The sequence below is a fragment of the Heptranchias perlo genome, chromosome 12, assembly GCF_035084215.1.
Source record: "Heptranchias perlo isolate sHepPer1 chromosome 12, sHepPer1.hap1, whole genome shotgun sequence".
NCBI classification, from domain to species: Eukaryota; Metazoa; Chordata; class Chondrichthyes; order Hexanchiformes; family Hexanchidae; genus Heptranchias; species Heptranchias perlo.
The window spans coordinates 37,442,419-37,464,319 of NC_090336.1; the positions used below are offsets into that span (position 1 = coordinate 37,442,419).

The following is a 21,901-nucleotide window of genomic DNA, read 5'->3' on the forward strand; positions in this document are numbered from 1 at the left end:
AAAATCAACACAGAACCTTTTATAAGGCCAATGTTCCATATTTAAACAATAAATAATTGTGACAGATCAAAGCTCTTATTCACAAGTTACCTCAAAACATTTTAGAACCAAGTCTGGAATTTCCTCTTACCCAACATATTTGAAGATTCAATCATTGATGTATCCAGGTCAGTCCAGTAGAGTCTTTTCTCTGCATAGTCAATAGTAAGACCATTGGCACGCCCCACTCTCTCTACCAGAGCAGCACTATTAGTACCATCCATGTGGGCTCGGACAATTCTTGGTTTACCACCCCATTCAGTCCAGTACATATATCTGGTGTAGGGAAACAGTTATCAAAACACTTGGGGAAAAAGGAATCACTTTTACAAATGATCCTGTATTGTCATAACAGCTTGAACTTACTAATAACAACAATGACTTGAAGACTTAAACATTTTTGTGCTTCAAAAGCTCATCACGTTTAATATTCATACAACAAAAGAACAACTTAGAGAAAACATTTTATTTCACAAATCTCACGTATAAATGTTTTTTTTCCCATAACACTTCATGTATAAAAAAAACTTTCCATTTTACTGGGTTAAAACATCTGAATAAGAAAACTCTATTAATTTTCTCTTTCTTTTGTTTAGAAATGGAGCAGGTAAATTATTGTGTTTACAATAATAGATGTTAGTGCTGGGACTAACTGGTGTTAGTGCTGGGCACCCAGTGTCAGCATTAAGTTACCAACATGCTACCTCAACTCTTGTCTCATAAGAGCACTTTCTGCTGAACCAATGTGCAGTTTACCACTTTCTTTTTGGCATTGCTAAAGAAGATAGAAAGAACTTGCACTTGTATAGCACCTTTCACAATCTCAGGACATCCCAATGTGTTTCACTGTTGTAAATGTAGGGAAACATGGCAGCCATTTGTGCACAGCAATGTCCCATAAACAGCTGAGAGATAAATAACCAGCTTTTTTTTTGGTGGTGTTGGTTGAGGGATAAATGTTTGCCAGCACACTGGGAGAAATCCCCTGCTCTTTGAAAAGTTCCACTCAAGAGGCAAGACAGTGCCTTGGTTTAACATCTCATCTGAAAGATGGCATCTCCGACAGTGCAATACTCCCCTGTATTGAGCTATCAGCCTAAATTATACGCTCATGTCTCTGGAGTGGGGCTTGGACCAATGACCTTCCTTCTTACTTAGCTAAGAGTGTCATCACTGAGCCAAGTCTGACACCTGAGAGAACGGTAATTTACCGACAGATTGCTACCAGTTTTGTGCTGTTAGCCTGCATCCAATAAGAAGTGGATTGCCCAAACTCATTTAACAGAGAACGCTTTCAAAAGCATTTAATAATCAGGAGTTAATAACAATTTAAGTATGTCCTTCAAGGCCCTAAGTTTTGATCAAATTCTTCGTCCCAAAATTTGCAAACCTTTTGGGCCTGAAGGTCTTTGAAACCAATTTACTTATCTTCTTGACCTGACTCTGTCATAGGAAGAAGGTTAGAAAGTACAGTTGGCTACATTTCCATCAGAACTGGGTATAGTAGACAGCCCTTTACAAGTCAAAACCTTGAATCCCAAACCAAGCCCCTCGAGCTCAATAGTAAATGTATTGTTTGCCACATCCGCTCATGCAGCTTTAATTGAACAATTAACTTTTGTAATAAGTAAATGATTTGGGATTTAAGATCACTTCTAGCATGCTGGAGGTTCAGCTAAGCAGGAGTTGTATCAGCTAATCCTCCCAGTGTACTACAGTTGAGCCTGATTACCAATACAGCTCCAAATCAGCTGATCCTCCCAGTGCACTACAACTAATCCCAAACCTGCTGACAGCATAGCTGTAATGTGCAGCTATGCTACAACTTACAACTGATACTAACAGCACGTGGCAACTGAACCCGGGACTTAAGTTTCTATGTTAACTGTGCCTTGAGACATAAATCAGATAGCCATTTATAATAGACAAATCACCCATGCATAAATCAGTCCATTATAAGCAGCTTAGCTGTATGTCAAAACATTTCTGTCTAGTGTTCATAATAAAACCTCTTGCTAATGTTTCACTTTCTATATTTTCAACATTTCAATTTTCATGGGGACTTGATAACATTTATCTTCCCTGATTAATAATTAAATATTATTCAGTTACTTTACCAGGCACTAATAGAGGTCTGTACTAATACAGAGGTCTGGCACACAAAACACTGACTGTGGCCAATAGTGGTAAACTATGACCCAAGAGATCAGAAATGTGAATGTTATAACTCTTGCATGCTAAACGTCACTTCTGTAATCCAAAAGGTATATGGTTTACTTTCAAGCCTACAATCCCATTTAGATACCCTTGGATAACATGAAACCTTTTCAACCTCTAGTACAGGTGATACTATATCATACTCTGCTTTTCCCTTACCCGTCAGAAGGATCAAGAGCCAAAGCTCGTGGATTGTCCAACTCTTTCCACACCAACACCTGTCGATATTGCCCATCCAGCCGTGCCACTTCAATTCGATTGGTGCCTGTGTCTGCCCAGTAGAGGTTTTTTGCCAACCAGTCTACTGCCATTCCTTCTGGGTAATCAAGGCCAAACTCAATCACATGCTCAACAGAGCTTCCATTCATGAAAGCACGGCTAATGGTCTATGGGAAAAGAACGTAGGATACAATGATAAAACATCTCGCATGTGTCAAACAAGCAAAGTCTGTTTCATTTTACCCAATCTGAATATGTAATCTATAAGCAACTAATTATGAAGCTAATTCACCAGAAAAAAAAGTTTCAAATCTTTCATTCTTTTCTATAGAAAGCAAAACAAAATCAGCATGTTTTTTTGTGAAAGTGAAAGTCTTATGAATAAAGCGATATTTAAAGTCTACTTTACTTTCCCCCCCCAAAAAAATCTGCATTTTAATGGTAAATGTTTACTTTTCAGATTTCATTACTTAATATAAATCAGGAAATTGCACATAAAGATAAATAAACATTTCATTTGATGTAATGTTTTGCAATATCACAAATTCTCAATTGGAAAGGTGCTATAAATCCTGGAAAACTATTAGGTTGATTTTTCAGGTTGCTCTTTGAACTAGCCAGAAAATGATTGTGACATACCTTCTACATTATAAAAATACTGCTCATATTTGCAAAGCTGTTTCAGGTGTTCCTATGCCAAAGTATATCATTCTACAGAGAAAGATATCCAGTCCTCAGATTGTAAATCTGAATTAAATACACTAAATATATATCATTTCAATTAACTATTACAGGTAATTTTAACTCATACATATATTATACACACATATATACTTTATATATTTCATTATGATCTCACATGAAAAATAGTTGCAAAACCCACATTTCACAGACAGTCTTATAGAATCATTGAATGTTATAGCATAGAAACAGGCCATTCAGCCCATGAAACCTGTGCAGTGTTTTTCTCCACACAAATCACCTTGTCCAATTCCACTCGTTTTCACTGACAGACTTCAAAGGGAAGCCGTTTCTTAAACACACACACAAAAAACTGTTTACCGCCCATTTTTGGAACTGATTATTATTCAGTACCTTCAAGCTAATGTCTGTCCAATAAATTCTATTATCAGAAACGTCAAAATCAAGAGCAGATGCTTCCTTCACCCCTGTTAATGGAATTGCCACATCATTATTGTTGGTCTCCAAGGAAATTCTACGGATGTCTGCCCTGCTGGAGAACAGCAGGAAAGCTTCAGGTACAATGCAGGTTTTCATGTCCCTTATTAACTCCAGGCCCATCGGACAGGCACAGCGTGGACCCTGAGGCCTGTACAAACATAGATGGCTGCAGCCACCATTATTCTCCGAACAAGGGTTTGTTCCTATAATAACACACAATAATACCATTATTTAAAGAACTCACATTGAACTGATCAAAAAAAGGTATAAAGGACACATAGTAACACAAGGCAAAATTCTGCAGTGATGATAGGACAGTTTACAGACATGTATGGTTAAGCAGACCTCTGTATATGTGAGGTCCACTCAATAATATATTAGTGATGCACTCTGTGCAAATTGGGCACTGCATTGGGAACATTTTCAGCAGAAGCAAGCTATCTGGTTCTTCTCCTCTCCTGAACCTGTGACTCATGTTGTAGTATATTTCCACAGATGCTAAGAGCCTTTTGGTATCTTGCTTAAGTGATCATTCTACATATGTGAGTCCAGTCATTGAGTATGAGCAGGAAATTCAACTTTGAAGACATCACAGTATAATCTGATCTCATCCTCACCTAATGTCTATGCACAGATGCAATTTGGAAAAGGGGTCAGTGGACAGCAATAAAGAAAGAGGCCCTGACTAGCTGTTCTTTTCACAAACTCAAGTAATACTTAGGGTGGATGCATATCCATTAAGATCACATACCAAATGCTTTTGTTACTCTTGTTGCTTTCAGACCCATAAGGTCAGGTAACTGATCAATGATGATTTCTCTCTCTGCACGGTGCTTATGAACACGTTCAATGCTTCGTCTCTGCCAGTCAGTCCAGTAGATATAATCACCCAATAAAGTGAACCCAAATATGTGAGGAAGCTTATCTTCCACAAGTGTTCTACGACCAGTTCCATCGACATTGATCACCTGTTTAAAACAAAAGTAAATGTCCAATTCCAAGAAGATTTGAATATTGGTGGGAAGGACTTGCCTGACAGACAGTTCAATACCAAGTAGGCATGTCCACAGTGTCGAACTATTTTTTCAACTGATGACACTCCTAGCAGTAATTTTTTTGTAAAGGTATGTTGACCTCTCACATCTGACTTGCGTGTTTAGAAAAGGGCAAGTTCTTTTATACAGTCATTTTCAGTTTCAGGAAAGAAAGAGTAAAGAAAATCCAGAAATAGTGTCATTTTCTGCCACATGCAGCATCCTAAAGCTGATGTCATCACTTAGGTTTGATTTACCTTTAAAATAAAGGTAGGAGATAAAGAAGTGTTGCATAAATACTGTTCAACATAGATTCGGGTTGACATGGTAAGAAGTGTTAAGAAGGAATGAACAACAAATATATATATTTAAACTGTACTACAAATAACAATACCAAGTTGTTCAATATTTATTATACGAATGGAAATTTTGAAAGAAATGCTGGATACAAAATTTCTGGGGTGGGGGCAGAATATGAGAGAGAGATAATTTGCATCGTGAAATACATAGTTCGACCAAGTAGAATGACACGAATCCTAACCAGAACATGTCTAACTATGACCTACAGTCCCATGTTACAGTTACTTGATTAATACATTTCAACTAATTAAAGATGTTGGTCCCCAAAATTCTTATTATTCTTTGGCTGCTCAGGCTGCTTCCATGGCCGATCTGGTGTGGCTCACTACTACCCATCTGGAGGCCAGTATGCCTCATCTGATTTGGTATACAGGGCTCCAATCCAATGTCAAGTCCTAACTGAGCTGGGGAAGCAATTTGCACAGAAGCCAATTTTTTTTTGTGCATCATTACACAATCTTTGTGGAGGAAGGAAGAATTCTTAACAAATTCATATACAGGAAGCAGATTTAATTTCCACCTTTAAACCCCAATTGCACAAGAGACTAAAATTAGTTTAATTCATAATTCAGATACAGCACACAATTTTTTCATATTTCTCCATGTTGAGAAACTGTGAACTTTGTTCATCTGAAACAGAACAAAATTCAACATTCCTCAACTTTGGTTCTGGATGCATACCAAAAAGTAGAATTTAGAAGAAATTAAAAGGAATGAAAAAGAGAGAAGTTAAATGAAAAGTACCAGCTTCAGATAGGCATATCCTACCAGGTACATACAGTATACAGTAGACATTTTAATTCTTCCATTATCAAATACTCTTCTAGCAAGAACAACAGAAAGGCACAAGGAAGGGCAGACTACTATTAATGAACTGCCACTTGACGGCCATACTCTCAGGACGTAATGAATTCTTGAGGTAGTACCATCACCCCCTTATCAAGGTGTCAGCCTTAGCTCAGTGGTAGAACTCTTGCCCCTGGAGTCAGAGGGTTGTGGATTCAAGCCCCACTCCAGAGATTTGAGCACATAATCTAAGCTGACAATTCAGTGCAGTACTGAGGGAGTGCTGCACTGTCGCAGCTGCCGTATTTCGGATGAAACGTTAAACAGAGGCCTTGTCTGCTCTCTCAGATGGATGTAAAAGATCCCAGCGCACTATTCGAAGAAGAGCAGGGTAGTTCTCCCAATGTCCTGGCCAACACTTATCCCCTAACCCACACCTAAAAAACCCCAGATGATCAGGTAATTTATTTGATTGTTGTTTGTGAGACATTGCTGTGTGCAAATTGGCTACCATGTTTCCTTACATTATAACAGCAACTACACTTCAAAAGTACTTCAAGACGTCCTGAGGTTGTGACAGGCACTATATAAATGCAAGTTCTTTCTTTATGTTAATTAACAACTTGAAACAAAAAAGAGAATATTAGAGTACATTTTCTTGGAATATTTTTACTTACAGAACCATAAAAATTACAAATCAGGAGGAGGCCTTTCAGCTCATTCTGCTTACAGGTCTTCAATGGGAGCGGTGTAATCTAATCTCATTTCTCTGCTTTTTCTCCGTATCTTTTTATATTTTTCCTTTCCAAATACTTAATCCAATTCCATTTTAAATAGTGTTTCAATAGAAACTTGTGGGAAAGCATTCTATGTTCAATTGACCTATTGTGTGAAAAAAATTCTAACTTCTCTCTTTGTATGCCTAGTGATAATCTTCAGTCTATATCAGTTAGTGATTCCCTGGCTAATTGAAACAATCTTTCACTATTTACCTTTTCAAAGCCTATCCTAATTTTGAAAACCTCTACTTGATCCTCTTTAACTTTCTGTATTCCAATGAAAAAGGTCCCGAGTTCCAATTCTTCTAAATCTTTTGCTGTCAAAATAACGATGAGGCTAATAGCACTTGCAGTTATAACTGCGTAAATGGTACAGCAACTTCAGGCAAGAAGCAGATGCACGGTTAAATGGCAATATCCAAAAGTTGCTGTCTGATTTGCACTGTTCTGCCGTTAGTTTTGCCAAAACGGTATCGCGCTGTCAGCCTTACCATTGAAATGCATCGAATGTCATGAAATTGCTGTATTGGCGCGGTACATACGAACTGAACTCGCTACAGAAAGTTAAGTCTCATCATTTCAAGTGTAGGTACCATTTGAACGATGTGATAATTGTTAATGACTGCCAATCAACCTGGCACTGAAAATTAACTATTATAAATGTGGAGTCTCATTCCTTCAGGTATTAATTGTTGTTGGAGATTTAAAAAGTCAAATTAAAATGCTCCTGTTGTCTTTTTTCTCTCCCTTTTATTCCAATCTTTCTTCCTCCTCTATTTCTCTTTCTGTACCTGATTTGACATTTAATTCACCCACTCTAATTTACACTTCCTTCTCAGTCCTTCTGCTGTTTATTTCTCAATCCTTCAATCTGATTAGTTAAGGAGATACCCTGATGGTTGCCCTGTTCATGCAGGTCCCCGATGTCCTGTTTCCCTCACTGTGCCGTTATCAGCTCGCACTTTCAGCAACTTGGTGGGCAAAACTTTTTTGAGCTGAAGGGTGCAGGGCAAGTCTAACTAATGGTAGATGCCATTAGATGCCCCGCCAGAGCAAAATTTGGCCTATTGTTTCATTCCTGGTATAATTCTAGTGAATTTTTGCTTTATCCCTTCCATGACTTTAGTATCTTTCCTTTAGTGAGATGGCCAAAACTGTATACAATGCTGCAACTGTGACCTAACCAATGTCTTACACAAATTGAGCATCACTTCTTTACTTCTATGTTCAATGTATAAAACACAGAATCCCATTTATCTTTTTATAGCCTTTTCTAACTCCATTCCCACAGATCAATGTACATGTATCCCCAAATTGCTCTGCCCTACCCTGATAAGGATCGTACCATTTAGAATATATTTCCTCACAGTATTCTTCTCCAAAAATTAACCATTTCACATTTCTTGGCATTGAACTGCATCTGGCTCCTTTCAGTCCATTCCACCAATTTATCTATGTGTTCCTGCAACTTTCCTTATAGTCTCTAATATTCTTAATTTGGTATCAGCAGTAAATTTTAATATAATTCCTCTTGTATCTATGTCCAGATCATATAACTGGAAAACAAAAGAGCTTCCAGCACAGATACCTACACCCTGTTATCCCCAAAAAGCTCCATTTACCCCTATTCTCTGCTTTCTGTCTCCTAACCAACATTCTATTGATTCCTTTTAATGCCATGTGCATTAAATTTCATAACCAGTTCCTTTCATGGCATCTTATAAAATGCCTTCTGAAAGTCATATATTATATACATATTTATCTCCAGCACAATTCCTTTGTCTATTTCTTTATTTGTCAAGCAGAATCTGTCATTACAAATTCACTGTCTGATTAGAGTGTGGCTTGCTACATGTTCACTAATTTCATCCCATATTACAAACTCTAGAAGTTTACTCACAACTGACAAGACTAGTTGGTCTATAATTTCGTGCCTTATCCCGTTCCTCTTTTTTGAGCAGGGGTGTAACATTTGCCACCCTCCAGTTCTTTGGTACAATTTCCATTTGCTTTAATCTATTGAGCAAAACTACCCATAATTTAACACTAACTGGTAATCTCACTCAGAGGCCACAGAGGAAGTGGAAATGTCACTGTGGTGCCAGTGGATGGTGGTCTTTAAAGCTGAGATTATGGCACATTGGTTTGGGGAAAGAGGATCATCGAGTCTACAGCACAGAAACAGGCCATTCCGCCCAACTGGTCTATGCCAGCGTTTACCCTGCACCCCTCTTCATCTATCAGCATACTATTCCTTTCTCCCTCATGTGCTTATCTAACATCCCCTTAAATGCATCTATGTTAATTGCCTCAACTACTCCTTGTGGTAGCGCATTCCACATTCTTATCACTTTTTGGATAAAGATGTTTCTCCTGACTCACCTATTGGATCTATTAGTGACTGTTATATTTCTGACCTCTAATTTTGTACTCCCCCACAAGGGGAAAATTTTTCTCTATGTCTACCCTATCAAACCCTTTCATTATCTTGAAGACCTCTATCAGGTCACCCCTCAGCCTTCTCTTTTCTAGAGAAAAGAACCCCAGCCTGTTCAGCCTTTCCTGATCAGTATATCCTCTCAGTTCTGGTATCATCCTTGTGAATCTTTTTTGCACTTTCTCCAATGCCTCTAAATCCTTTTGATATAGTGTGGAGACCAGAACTGTTCTCTGTACTCCAAGTGTAGTCTAACCAAGGTTCTATACAAGTTTAACATAACTTCTCAGCTTTTCAATTCTATCCCTCTAGAAATGAACCCCAGTGCTTGGTCTGTCTTTTTTTATGATGTGGAGATGCCGGTGATGGACTGGGGTGTACAAATGTAAGGAATCTTACAACACCAGGTTATAGTCCAACAGTTTTATTTGAAAATCACAAGCTTTCGGAGGCTTTCTCCTTCATCAGGTGAGTGTCGGATTCCTTGAAAATTACCACATATATAGTCACAGAACAATGCCTGGTGATTACAGATAATCTTTCCAACTGCCCATTATCAAGGCAATCAAAGGAATTGAATAGTGTTTAGGCAGAAAAACATTAGATACCAGACTACTGAATATACAAACGGCCAGAACCAAAGACAGGGAGGGAGAGAGAGAGAGAGAGAAACATCCGAAAGGAAGAGAAAGAGAGAGAATGACCAGTTGTATTAAAAACAGATAACTTTTTTTTCCGCTGGTGGGGTTACGTGTAGCGTGACATGAACCCAAGATCCTGGTTGAGGCCGTCCTCATGGGTGCGGAACTTGGCTATCAATTTCTGCACGACGATTTTGCGTTGTCTTGTGTCTTGAAGGCTGCCTTGGAGAACGCTTACCCGAAGATCGGTGGCTGAATGTCCTTGACTGCTGAAGTGTTCCCCGACTGGGAGGGAACCCTCCTGTCTGGCGATTGTTGCGCGGTGTCCGTTCATCCGTTGTCGCAGTGTCTGCATGGTCTCGCCAATGTACCATGCTCCGGGGCATCCTTTCCTGCAACGTATGAGGTAGACAACGTTGGCCGAGTCACAGGAGTATGAACCATGTACCTGGTGGGTGGTGTCCTCTTGTGTGATGGTGGTATCTGTGTCGATGATTTGGCATGTCTTGCAGAGGTTGCCGTTGCAGGGTTGTGTGGTGTCGTGGATGCTGTTCTCCTGAAGCCTGGGTAATTTGCTGCGAACGATGGTCTGTTTGAGGTTGGGTGGCTGTTTGAAGGCGAGTAGTGGAGGCGTGGGGATGGCCTTAGCGAGGTGTTCGTCGTCTTCGATGACATGTTGAAGGCTGCGGAGAACATGGCGTAGTTTCTCCGCTCCGGGGAAGTACTGGACGACGAAGGGTACTCTGTTGGTTGCGTCCCGTGTTTGTCTTCTGAGGAGGTCTATGCGATTTTTCGCTGTGGCCCGTCGGAACTGTCGATCGACGAGTCGAGCGTCATATCCCGTTCTTACGAGGGCGTCTTTCAGCGTCTGTAGGTGTCCATCGCGTTCCTCCTTGTCTGAGCAGATCCTGTGTATTCGCAGGGCCTGTCCATAGGGGATGGCCTCTTTGACGTGGTTAGGGTGGAAGCTGGAAAAGTGGAGCATCGTGAGGTTGTCCGTGGGCTTGCGGTAGAGTGAGGTGCTGAGGTGCCCGTCTTTGATGGAGATTCGTGTGTCCAAGAAAGAAACCGATTCTGAGGAGTAGTCCATGGTGAGTTTGATGGTGGGATGGAACTTGTTGATGTTATTGTGTAGTTTCTTCAGTGATTCTTCACTGTGGGTCCATAGGAAGAAAATGTCATCAATGTATCTGGTGTATAGCGTTGGTTGGAGGTCCTGTGCAGTGAAGAAGCGAGACACACGACAACGCAAAATCGTCGAGCAGAAATTGATAGCCAAGTTCCGCACCCATGAGGACAGCCTCAACCGGGATCTTGGGTTCATGTCGCGCTACACGTAACCCCACCAGCGGAAAAAAAAGTTCTGTTTTTAATACAACTGGTCATTCTCTCTCTCTCTTCCTTTTGGATGTTTCTCTCTCTCTCTCCCTCCCTGTCTTTGGTTCTGGCCGTTTTTATATTCAGTAGTCTGGTATCTAATGTTTTTCTGCCTGAACACTATCCAATTCCTTTGATTGCCTTGATAACGGGCAGTTGGAAAGATTATCTGTAATCACCAGGCATTGTTCTGTGACTATATATGTGATAATTTTCAAGGAATCCGACACTCACCTGATGAAGGAGAAAGCCTCCGAAAGCTTGTGATTTTCAAATAAAACTGTTGGACTATAACCTGGTGTGGTAAGATTCCTTACATTTGTCTTTTTTATGGCCTTATTAACCCGTGTCGCTACTTCTAGTGATTTGTATATCTATACCAGAGATCTCTTTGCTCCTCTACCCCATTTAGACTCTTATTATCCAAGCAGTATGAGGCCTCCTTATTCTCCCTACCAAAATGCACCACCTCACAGTTATCTATATTGAAATTCATTTGCTAGTTACGTGGCCATTCTGCAAGTTTATTAATGTCTTCTTGTATTTTGTCACATTCTTCCTTTGTATTAACTAACCCCCCAATTTGGTGTCGTCAACAAACTTTGAATTTGTATTCCCGATTTGAGTCCAAATCTTTCATTTAAATTGTGAACAGTGGTCCCAGCACCGATCCCTGTGGAACACCACTTCCAACCTATAGCCAGTCTGAGTAGCTACCCTTAACCCCTAATCTCTATTTTCTCTTTTGTAGCCAGTTTGCTATCCATTCTGCTACCTGTCCCCTGACTCCACGTGCTCTGACCTTAGTCCTCGAGTCCACTATGTAGTACCTTATTGAAGGCCTTTTGAAAATTCAAATATATCATATCTAATGCATTAACCTTGTCCACTCTGTTATTTCTTCAAAGAATTCAATAAGGTTGGTTAAGCATGACCTTCCCTTTTGAAATCCGTATTTTTGGTTTCTAGATGTTTTTCTATTACATCTTTGAGTCAAGATTACATTATCTTTCCTACCACCGACGTTAAACTAACTGGTCTATAGTTCCCTGGACTTATTCTATCTCCTCTTTAAAATATAAGAATTACATTAGCAGGAGTTTTACTGTAGCTAACTCACAATGTATGACATCTCTCATTTGAAGTGTATTAAAAAAATTGTTGATATATTACAATGAGTGATGTGGCAGGAAAATTAATTCCAAGACTGATGGGCTTTCAAGTAGTGTGTCAGGCAATAAAAAATGTATTTTGTGATGAGAAAAGAAACATTTCCAAAGTGAATTTAATTGAAAAGCTGTCTTTCTGTAAACATCTCAAGATTAAATTGTAGAATAATACACTAATAGAGAACAGCAGTTCAAATGAATCTGCGAGATGAAATATAGTGATGGTTTGCGAACAGAGGAAGTAAACAAAATTATGCTCTGAGCATGTTAAAATCAGCTGGGAAATTATAAAGTGTAGAAACAAACACAAAGAGGCAGAATATTTAATGATTTACTTTGCCCTATAGTTATGTCACCAGGTTATCATCCACAACATTGGAACATTTCCAAATGGTTTAAAATAGTTTGATAGTGTATATGACAAATTTACATTACATACTAATAGTTTCATAACTACATATTGTTTGATAAGCTTATTTATTTGAAGTTCAATTAACATTTACACTTTCTCTAGGGTGCTTGAGATGGTGTTACCTTTCTGCACTGTTTGGCTATCTTTATATTACGGGTAGTGCTGCACTAGTTCTGTTGGGTCCTTGTGCATAAGTTTCACACAGCTGATGGCAGCACCCACCAAGGCTCGTCGCAAAAAAGACTCAGTAAAATATAAGGTTTCCCAGCCTTCCTTAGCGAATCCAGCAAGTCTGCGCTGGTTTTGCCGCTGGCGGCACTAGAACAATACAAAAGCAACTGTTCAGCATGACTGTTAGGAAATTAGCCAAGGCTTAGCACTCTCTGCAAGTGCAATTGTTCTTGCTGCACAGATCAGCCATGATCTTATCGAATGGCGGAGCAGGCACGAGGGGCTGAATGGCCTACTCCTGTTCCTATGTTCAATGTTCCTAAGACCAGCTCAATTTATATTGCAGAACCTCTTCCTGAAACCTTTGCAATATTGCAACAAGCGCTCAGTGCAATGAAACCATCCTGTTTATATTGTACAGAGAATTGCAGACCCCAGGACAAAATAGAAACTATTTTGCACGTACACCCGCAGCAATGTCCTTGCCGCTTTGTTTTCAGACTGCTGTAACTGTCACAAAAGCTGGGAAAGGCCTGTACAATGAGCAAAGAAAAAAAAGTCCATCACTGGACTGTGTCAGCAGTCAGAAAAGATAAATGATCTTTATCTCTGGGGGAAGTGTTTATATTGCTGCCAACGGACGCCTGCAAAACGCACCCCTTTAAGTGGGTCTCAGCACATCAAGAGGCAGAAGTGGTGTCACCTCATTTACCTTCGAGCTGCCACCATAGTTGGGCCTGCCATCGGCCTCAGTGTTGCAAAGTAAATAGGGAATGATGGTCTCACACATGGAGGTGGAAAAGATGGCAGAACTGTAAACTATATATAATTTTTTTAAAAAACATGTATTTACACCACTAATGAAATGTTATTCCAGTCATTTGACTCATTGTTGCTTGACCTCAAATCTAGTCAGGCACCCCAGTTGCTTTCTTAAAAATCATCCTTCCCACAGGTATCATCTCTCTCTTAATCCAATCTTTCTTTCCCTCTCTATTTCTCTTTCTGTATCTGAATTGACATTGAATTCACCCACTCTAATCCACCCTCCTTCCTCTGTACATTTCTCAATCTTTTAATTTCATTACTTAAGGAAATACATCATTTGTCCTGTTGTGCACCAAGGTCCCAGATGCCCTGTTGCTCTCGCTGCACTGTTATCAGCTCGCACTTCCAGCAACTTTGGGCAAAAAATTTTAAAACCTAAACGTGTACATACAAGTTTAACAGGATACACTGTGAGATGCCCCGCTCCAGCAGAAGCTGGGCTAGAGGGGCATCTCCCTCCTTCCCAATGCCCACCTGACATCCATGCATGTACAGTGATCGAGAGTGCGAAGCTCTGTTATTTTTTCCCCTTCCCTACCTCGGTACTGCTAAGGCCAAATGTAAGGTCCCAGTTGCTGTTCCATTTAAATCAGATATCTCTGCACATAGTGGGTATCGAACATGGGATTTTCCCGGACTGTGTGGATCAGCACTCCATGGTACGTTTCCCAACCGGATCATGAGGGAAGACTGACTGTTGGGGATAACGTTAATTCAATGATAAGGTACTGGAATGTGTTTTGGGGCCTCAATTTAACATCTCATCCAAAAGGCTCCTTATGCCCTTTCAGGTGAACATAAAAGATAGAATGGCACTATTCAAAGAGCAGGAGGTCTGCTAGCCAATATTTATTCCTGAGTCATAGAATCATAGAATAATACAGCATAGAAGGAGGCCATTCAGCCCATTATGCGTATGCAGTCTCTTTGAAAGTGCTATCCATTTAGTCCCATTCCCCTGCTCTTTCCCCATAACCCTGTAAATTTTTTCCCTTGGCGTATTTATCCAATTCCCTTTTGAAAGTTGGTATTGAATCTGCCTCCATCACCCTTTCAGGCAGTGCATTTCAGATCATTACAACTCGCTGCGTAAATTTTTTTTTCTCATGTTGCCTCTGGTTCTTTTGCCAATTACCTTAAATCTGTATCCTCTGGTTACCGACCCTTCTACTACTGGAAACAATTTCTCCATATTTACTCTATCAAAACCCTTCATAAGGTTGAACACCTCTATCAAATCTCCCCTTAACCTTCTCTGCTCCAATGAGAACAATCCCAGCTTCTCCATTCTCTCCACATAACTGAAATCCGTTAACCCTGGTACCATTCTAGTAAATCTCCTCTGCACCCTTGACATCCTTCCTAAAGTGTGGTGCCCAGAATTGGACACAATACTCCAGCTGGGGCCTAACCAGTGTTTTATAAAGGTTCAGCATAACTTCTTTGCTTTTGTACTCTATGCATCTATTTGTAAAGCCAAGGATCCCGCATGCTTCTTTAAACAGACTTCTTAACTTGTCCTGCCACCTTCAAAGATTTGTGTATGTGCACCCCCAGGTCTCACTGTTCCTGCACCCCCTTTAAAATTGTACCATTTTGCTTATATTGACTCTCCTCATTGTTCCTACCAAAATTAACCATTTCACACTTCTCTGCCATGTGTCTGCCTGTTTCACCAATCTGTCTATATCCTTCTGAAGTCTGTTACTATCTTCCTCATCGTTTTACTACATTTCCGAGTTTCATGTCATCTGCAAACTTTGAAATTATGCCCTGTATACCCAAGTCCAGGTCATCAATATATATCAAAAAGTAAGGAGTCTTAAAACACCAGGTTATAGTCCTGGTGTTGTAAGACTCCTTACATTTGTCCACCCCAGTCCATCACCGGCATCTCCACATTATATCAAAAAGAGCATTGATCCTAATACTGACGCCTGGGGAACACCACTGTATACTTCCCTCCTGGCTGAAAAACCACCATTCACCACTATCTGCTTTCTGTCCCGCAGCCAATTTTGTATCCTCACTGCCACGGTCCCTTCGATCCCACGGGCTTCAATTTTGCCAACAAGTCTATTAGGCGGTACTTCACCAAACGCCTTTTGAAAATCCATATGCACATCATCAACTGCACGACCCTCATCAACCCTCTCCGTTACTTCATCAAAGAACTCGATCAATTTTGCTTTTAACAAATCCATGCTGGCTTTCATTTATTAACCCATACTTTTCCAAGTGCCTATTGATTTTGTCTCTGATCATTGTCACTAAAAGTTTCCCCACCACTGACGTTAGGCTGACTGGCCTACAGTGGCCGTGTTTATCCCTCTCCACTTTTTTGAACAGGGGTGTAATATTTGCCATCCTCCAGTCCTCTGGCATCACTCCCATATCTAGTGAGGATTGGAAGATTGTGGCCAGAGCCTCTGCAATTACCACCTTTACTTCCCTCAGCAATTTAGGATGCATCCCATCTGGACCGGGTGACTTTACCACTTTGAGTACTGCCAACCGTTTAAGTGCCTCCTCTTTATCTACTTTTATCCTATCCAACATCTCTACTACCTCCTCCTTTACTGTGACATTGGCAGCATCCTCTTCTGTTTAAAAGATTTAATAAAATATATAATTGTTGATATCTTAAATATTGGCATTGAAATAAAAATGAAAGCATATAATAGATTACAGCAGAGTTTATCTAAGTTGGGCCCCCTCTGATCACTTCCTTGTATCCCTCTCCACTCACATACCCCTTCCCCCTCCGAAACCCACTTCCTTCTGTGTCTGCCCCTGGAAAGAACTCTCCCCGAAGTCACTTGCAACAGCACTTTAAAGTTCCCAACTGTCATGCCTTTGGCCCTCCATTCATCATGACATTTCTGCAGCTACCGATCTGCTCAATCACACTCACCTCCACTTTTGATGCCCATGTCCCCATTAAAACCTTCACCCTGGTCATTCCCCCTGGTACGGCCCTCATCTCCGCTCCCTCAAGTTCAAGGGACTCAGACTTGAAAGTTTATTGTGGACAACTGGTTTAGCCATTCATTGCCAGATCCGCCTGGACCACATAAAGCACTATCGGGTCCTGCTCTCCTCTGCCGAAACTGCTCACTATTCCAGGTTCATACTGGAATGCAAAGTTAACCCCTGACTTCTCCTCTTCACTACAAACCATCGTCTTAAACCCCTCTCCCCGCCTCCTCCACCCTCACCTCCAACAACAATTGCGAGGAGCTCATGAACTTCTCGTCACCAAGATTGAGACCATCTGCTCAGCTGCTTCTCTCCCTTCCCCTAGCCCACCAAGCCAACCTTCCCCTACAGTTCCCCCCTGCCCTAGCCCTAAACTTGCATCTTTCGCTAGTTTCTCTCCTATCTCCCCTCACGCCCTCTCCAAGCTCATCTTGTCCATGAGACCCACTTCCTGCTCCCACCAAACTGCTGATCACCCAACTTCCCTTCTTGGCCCCCATGTTAGCTGATATTGTTAACAGTTCCTTCTCCTCAGGTACTGTCCCCTTCCCCTTCAAATCTGCCATCATCACCCCACTTCTCAAAAAACCCACCGTTGACCTCTCTGCCCTTGCAAATTACCACCCCATCTCCAACCTCCATTTCCTCTCCAAAGTCCTTGAGCGTGTTGTCCCCTCCCAAATCTGTGCCCATCTTTCCCGCAACTCCATGTTTGAATCCCTCCAATCAGGTTTCCGTCCCTGTCACAGTACTGAAACGGTCCTCATCAAAGTCACAAATGATATCCTATATGACTGCGACTGTGGTAAACTATCCCTTCTCATCGTGTCTGTAGCCTTTGACAGAGTTGACCACACTATCCTCCTCTAATGCTTCTCCTCCATTATCCAGCTGGGTGGGACTGAGCTCGCCTGGTTCCATTCTTATCTATCCAGTTGCAGCCAGAGAATTACCTGCAATGGCTTCTCTTCCCGCTCCATTACCTCTGGAGTCCCCCAAGGATCTATCCTTGGCCCCTTCCTATTTCTCATCTACATGCTGCCCTTTGGCGACATAGTCTGAAAACACGAAGACAGGTTCCACACGTATGCTGACGACACCCGGCTCTACCTCACAACCACCTCCCTCGACCCCTCCACTGTCTCTGATTTATCACACTGCTTGTCCGACATCCAGTACTGGATGAGCAGAAATTTCCTCCAACGAAATATTGGGAAGATCAAAGCCATTGTCTTCGGTCCCACCACAAACTCCGTTCCCTAGCCACTGACTCCATCCCTCTCCCTGGCCACTGTCTGAGGCTGAACCAGACAGTTTGCAAACTTGGCGTCCTATTTGATCCAGAGATGAGCTTCCAACCACAAATCCACTCCATCACCAAGACCACCTACTTCCACCTCCGTAACATTGCCCATCTCTGCCCCTGCCTCAGCTCATCTGGTCCTGAAACCCTCATCCATGCCTTTGTTACCTCTAGACCTGACGATTCCAATGCTCTCCTGGCCGGCCTCCCATCTTCCACCCTCCATAAACTTGAGCTCATTTAAAACTCTGCTGCCCGTATCCTAACTCGCACCAAGTCCTATTCACCCATCACCCCTGTGCTCGCTGACCTACACTGGCTCTCGGTCCGGCAACGCTTTGCTTTAAAATTCTCAACCTTGTTTTCAAATTCCTCCATGGCCTCATCCCTCTCTATCTCTGTAACCTCCTCCAGCCCTACAACACTCAGATCTTTGTGCTCCTCCAATTCCGGTCTCTTGCGCATCTCAGATTTTAATTACTCCACCACTGGCGGTCGTGCCTTCAGCTGCCTAGGCTCGAAGTTCTGGAATTCCCTCCCTAAACCTCTCTGCCTCTCTCTCCTCCTTTATGGCGCTCCTTAAAACCTACCTGTGACCAAACCTGCCCTAATATCTCCATACGTGGCTCGGGGTAAAATTTTGTTTGGTAACACTCCTGTGAAGCACCTTGGGACATCTTACTACATTAAAGGTGCTATATAAATGAAAGTTGTTGTTGTTGTTCTTCGTCTATCATGTAATTTGCAAGGAAGATGAAGAAGAAAGGATGAATGCTAAACAGGTTCACTTGTACCAGACATGCCTGCTCTTACCCACGCAGCTGGGTCTACAGACTCAGGAACATCTATCAGGGAACGTCTAAGGCTTTGCAGATTCCCCTTCACCAGGGAAATTGTGACCTGCTTACTCGGGCATGACCACAGGGATGGCACATAGAGATTAGTGTGTGGTATGATGGTGTGCGAGAGTGCATGCGTATGAGTAAGTGAGTATAGAGAAAAAAATAACGGAAAAGGGTGACACATCTTCAGTTTCAGGTAGGCTTCCAGATTCACTCTGGCCAATTCCTTCAATGCTCCGAGACTGACCATGTAAGTTCCAGTGGGGTCAGTATTTCTCAAATTGGGCAGCTGCAAGATCTGAAAGGCTGCCGACAAGCAATCTGCATACTAGCCAGTGATGTGGATTTCTCCACAGAGAAACAAAGACAACATAATCACAGAAGACATTTTCAAGTGGTTCCTATCCTGGAAAGCTACAGATTCCTATAAAGGATATATTATATGGAGATTGATATAGTACAAAACTTGAGCTAGTCAAGTACGATACTGCTTTAATAAAGTTGCTGCATTACAGTAATGGGTAAAGCACTACTGAGTTTAAGCTTTAGCCAGAGTGCTGCCAACATCAAAAGACCCATGAGCAATACAATGGTTCAGTTGATATATATTATTCCCAGTGCAGCTTTTTAAACTAATGTCTGCTTCCACCATGTAGCATTATCTAAATTCACAACTCAATGCAGATTTCATAGAATTATAGAATGGTTACAGCACAGAAGGGGGTTCTTTGTAAGAGCATTCCAGTTAGTCCCATTCCCTGGCTCTTTCCCCGTAGCCCTGCAAATTTTGCTGACAAGCCTATTATGTGGCATTTTTATCAAACGCGTTTTGAAGGTCCATATATACCACATCAACCACACTGCCCGCACGAACCTTCTCTTTTTTTTTATTCGTTTATGGGATTTGGGCGTCGCTGGCAACGCCGGCATTTATTGCCCATCCCTAATTGCCCTAGAGAAGGTGGTGGTGAGCCGCCTTCTTCAACTGCTGCAGTCCGTGTGGTGAAGGTTCTCTCACAGTGCTGTTAGGAAGGGAATTCCAGGATTTTGACCCAGCGACGATGAAGGAACGGCGATATATTTCCAAGTCGGGATGGTGTGTGACTTGGAGGGGAACGTGCAGGTGGTGGTGTTCCCATGCAACTGCTACCCTTGTCCTTCTAGGTGGTAGAGGTCGCCGATTTGGGAGGTGCTGTCGAAGAAGCCTTGGCGAGTTGCTGCAATGCATCCTGTGAACGGTACACACTGCAGCCACGGTGCTCCGGTGATGAAGGGAGTGAATGTTTAGGGTGGTGGATGGGGTGCCAATCAAGTGGGCTGCTTTGTCTTGGATGGTGTCAAGCTTCTTGAGTGTTGTTGGAGCTGCACTCATCCAGGCAAGTGGAGAGTATTCCATCACACTCCTGACTTGTGCCTTGTAGATGGTGGAAAGGCTTTGGGGAGTCAGGTAAGGATGTTCTCAAGGATGGGTGAAACTAGAACTAGGGGGCATAATCTTAGAATAAGGGGCTGCTCTTTCAAAACCGAGATGAGGAGAAACTTCTTTACTCAGAGGGTAGTAGGTCTGTGGAATTTGCTGCCCCAGGAAGCGGTGGAAGCTACATCATTAAATAAATTTAAAACAGAAATAGACAGTTTCCTAGAAGTAAAGGGAATTAGGGGTTACGGGGAGCGGGCAGGAAACTGGACATGAATTTAGATTTGAGGTTAGGATCAGATCAGCCATGATCTTATTGAATGGCGGAGCAGGCTCGAGGGGCCGATTGGCCTACTCCTGCTCCTATTTCTTATGTTCTTATGTCATCCAGCGAGCTCTGGTTTTGGATGCCCTACTTTTTCCTCTTGTGGGAATGTGCCTAGACTGTATCCGAACCATGTTCTCCTGAAAGGCCGCCCATTGTTCGATTACAGTTTTGCCTGCCAATCTTTGATTCCAATTTACCCAGGCCAGATCCATTCTCAGCCCAATGAAATTGGCCCTCCTCCAATTAAGTATTTTTACTCTAGATTGCTCCTTGTCCTTTTCCATAACTAATCTAAACCTTACAATACTGTGATCACTGAAGCCTAAATGTTCTCCCACTGACACTTGCTCCACTTGACCCACTTCATTCCCCAGAACTAGATCCAGCAATGCCTCCTTCCTCGTTGGGCCAGAAACATATTGATCAAGAAAGTTCTCCATCGTACTTCAGAAATTCCTCCCCCTCTTTGCCCTTTACATTTTATTATTTTAATATTTTAATATTTATTAATTTAAAAAAGCACAGATAACAATACACTCACTGGAGCTTCGAGCAATGACAGCTCCCAATATCGTTGATGTAGTCTTGTTAGACAGCTTTTTGAATAAGAGAAAGAATAACTACCTTTTGATTACAGACATCTGTGCTCATGAGAAAGCTTTAGCTAAGGGGAGTGATGTGCACACAATGTTCTCCTAGCCTGAAGGCACTACAACATGAAAAATACTCTTGACTGAAACAATTGCATGTTCCAGTTTGCTTAAGGCCTGGCAAACTTTGAAGGAATGCAGTTCAGGTACCCACCATTTAAACTATATGTACCTGTTTGGACAGGCTTATCATGCCATCCTGAGACTCTGGAAGAGACAGGACTGAAATCTTTTTGGTGGAGCCAGCAGGGAAGCAGTGGAAAATAGCTATTTTGTTAAGCAGCTTTTCTCCATTTGTTTTGACTGGCATTATGCTTTTGGATTAGGTATGCACAGAACATCACTCCCATTCAGTCCAATTTCTTTCATATTAGAAATCATGGTATTAAATCATTGATGTTAAATATGTTAAATTTGCATCGAACCTTGGTTAGACCACACTTGGAATACTGTGTGCAGTCTGGTCTCCATATTACAAAAAGGATATAGAAGCACTGGAGAAAGTGCAAAAAAGATTTACAAGGATGATACCAGAAGTGAGAGGGTACAACTATCAAGAAAGACTGAACAGACTGGGGCTCTTTTCTCCAGAAAAGAGAATTATGAAATGGGACCTGATAGAATTTTTAAAAATTATGAAGGGGTTCAATAGGGTAGATGTAGAGACGATGTTTCCACTTATGGGGGAGTCCAAAACTAGGAGCCATAAATATTAGTCACTAATAAATCCA

The 21,901-nt window shown here is 41.6% G+C and overlaps 1 protein-coding gene across 1 annotated transcript in view; it reads right to left on the reverse strand.

Annotated features, from left to right (window-relative positions):
* Positions 1–21,901, reverse strand: part of LOC137327968 (low-density lipoprotein receptor-related protein 5-like) — a 229,864-nt gene that overhangs the window by 42,102 nt on the left and 165,861 nt on the right. Inside the window, exons 8-11 of the mRNA XM_067993981.1 lie at positions 4,409–4,625; positions 3,571–3,860; positions 2,416–2,642; positions 131–315 (exon numbers count right to left, since the gene is read on the reverse strand). Of these exons, the coding sequence (XP_067850082.1) occupies positions 131–315; positions 2,416–2,642; positions 3,571–3,860; positions 4,409–4,625 (919 nt within the window). The remainder of the gene's footprint in view (positions 1–130; positions 316–2,415; positions 2,643–3,570; positions 3,861–4,408; positions 4,626–21,901) is intronic.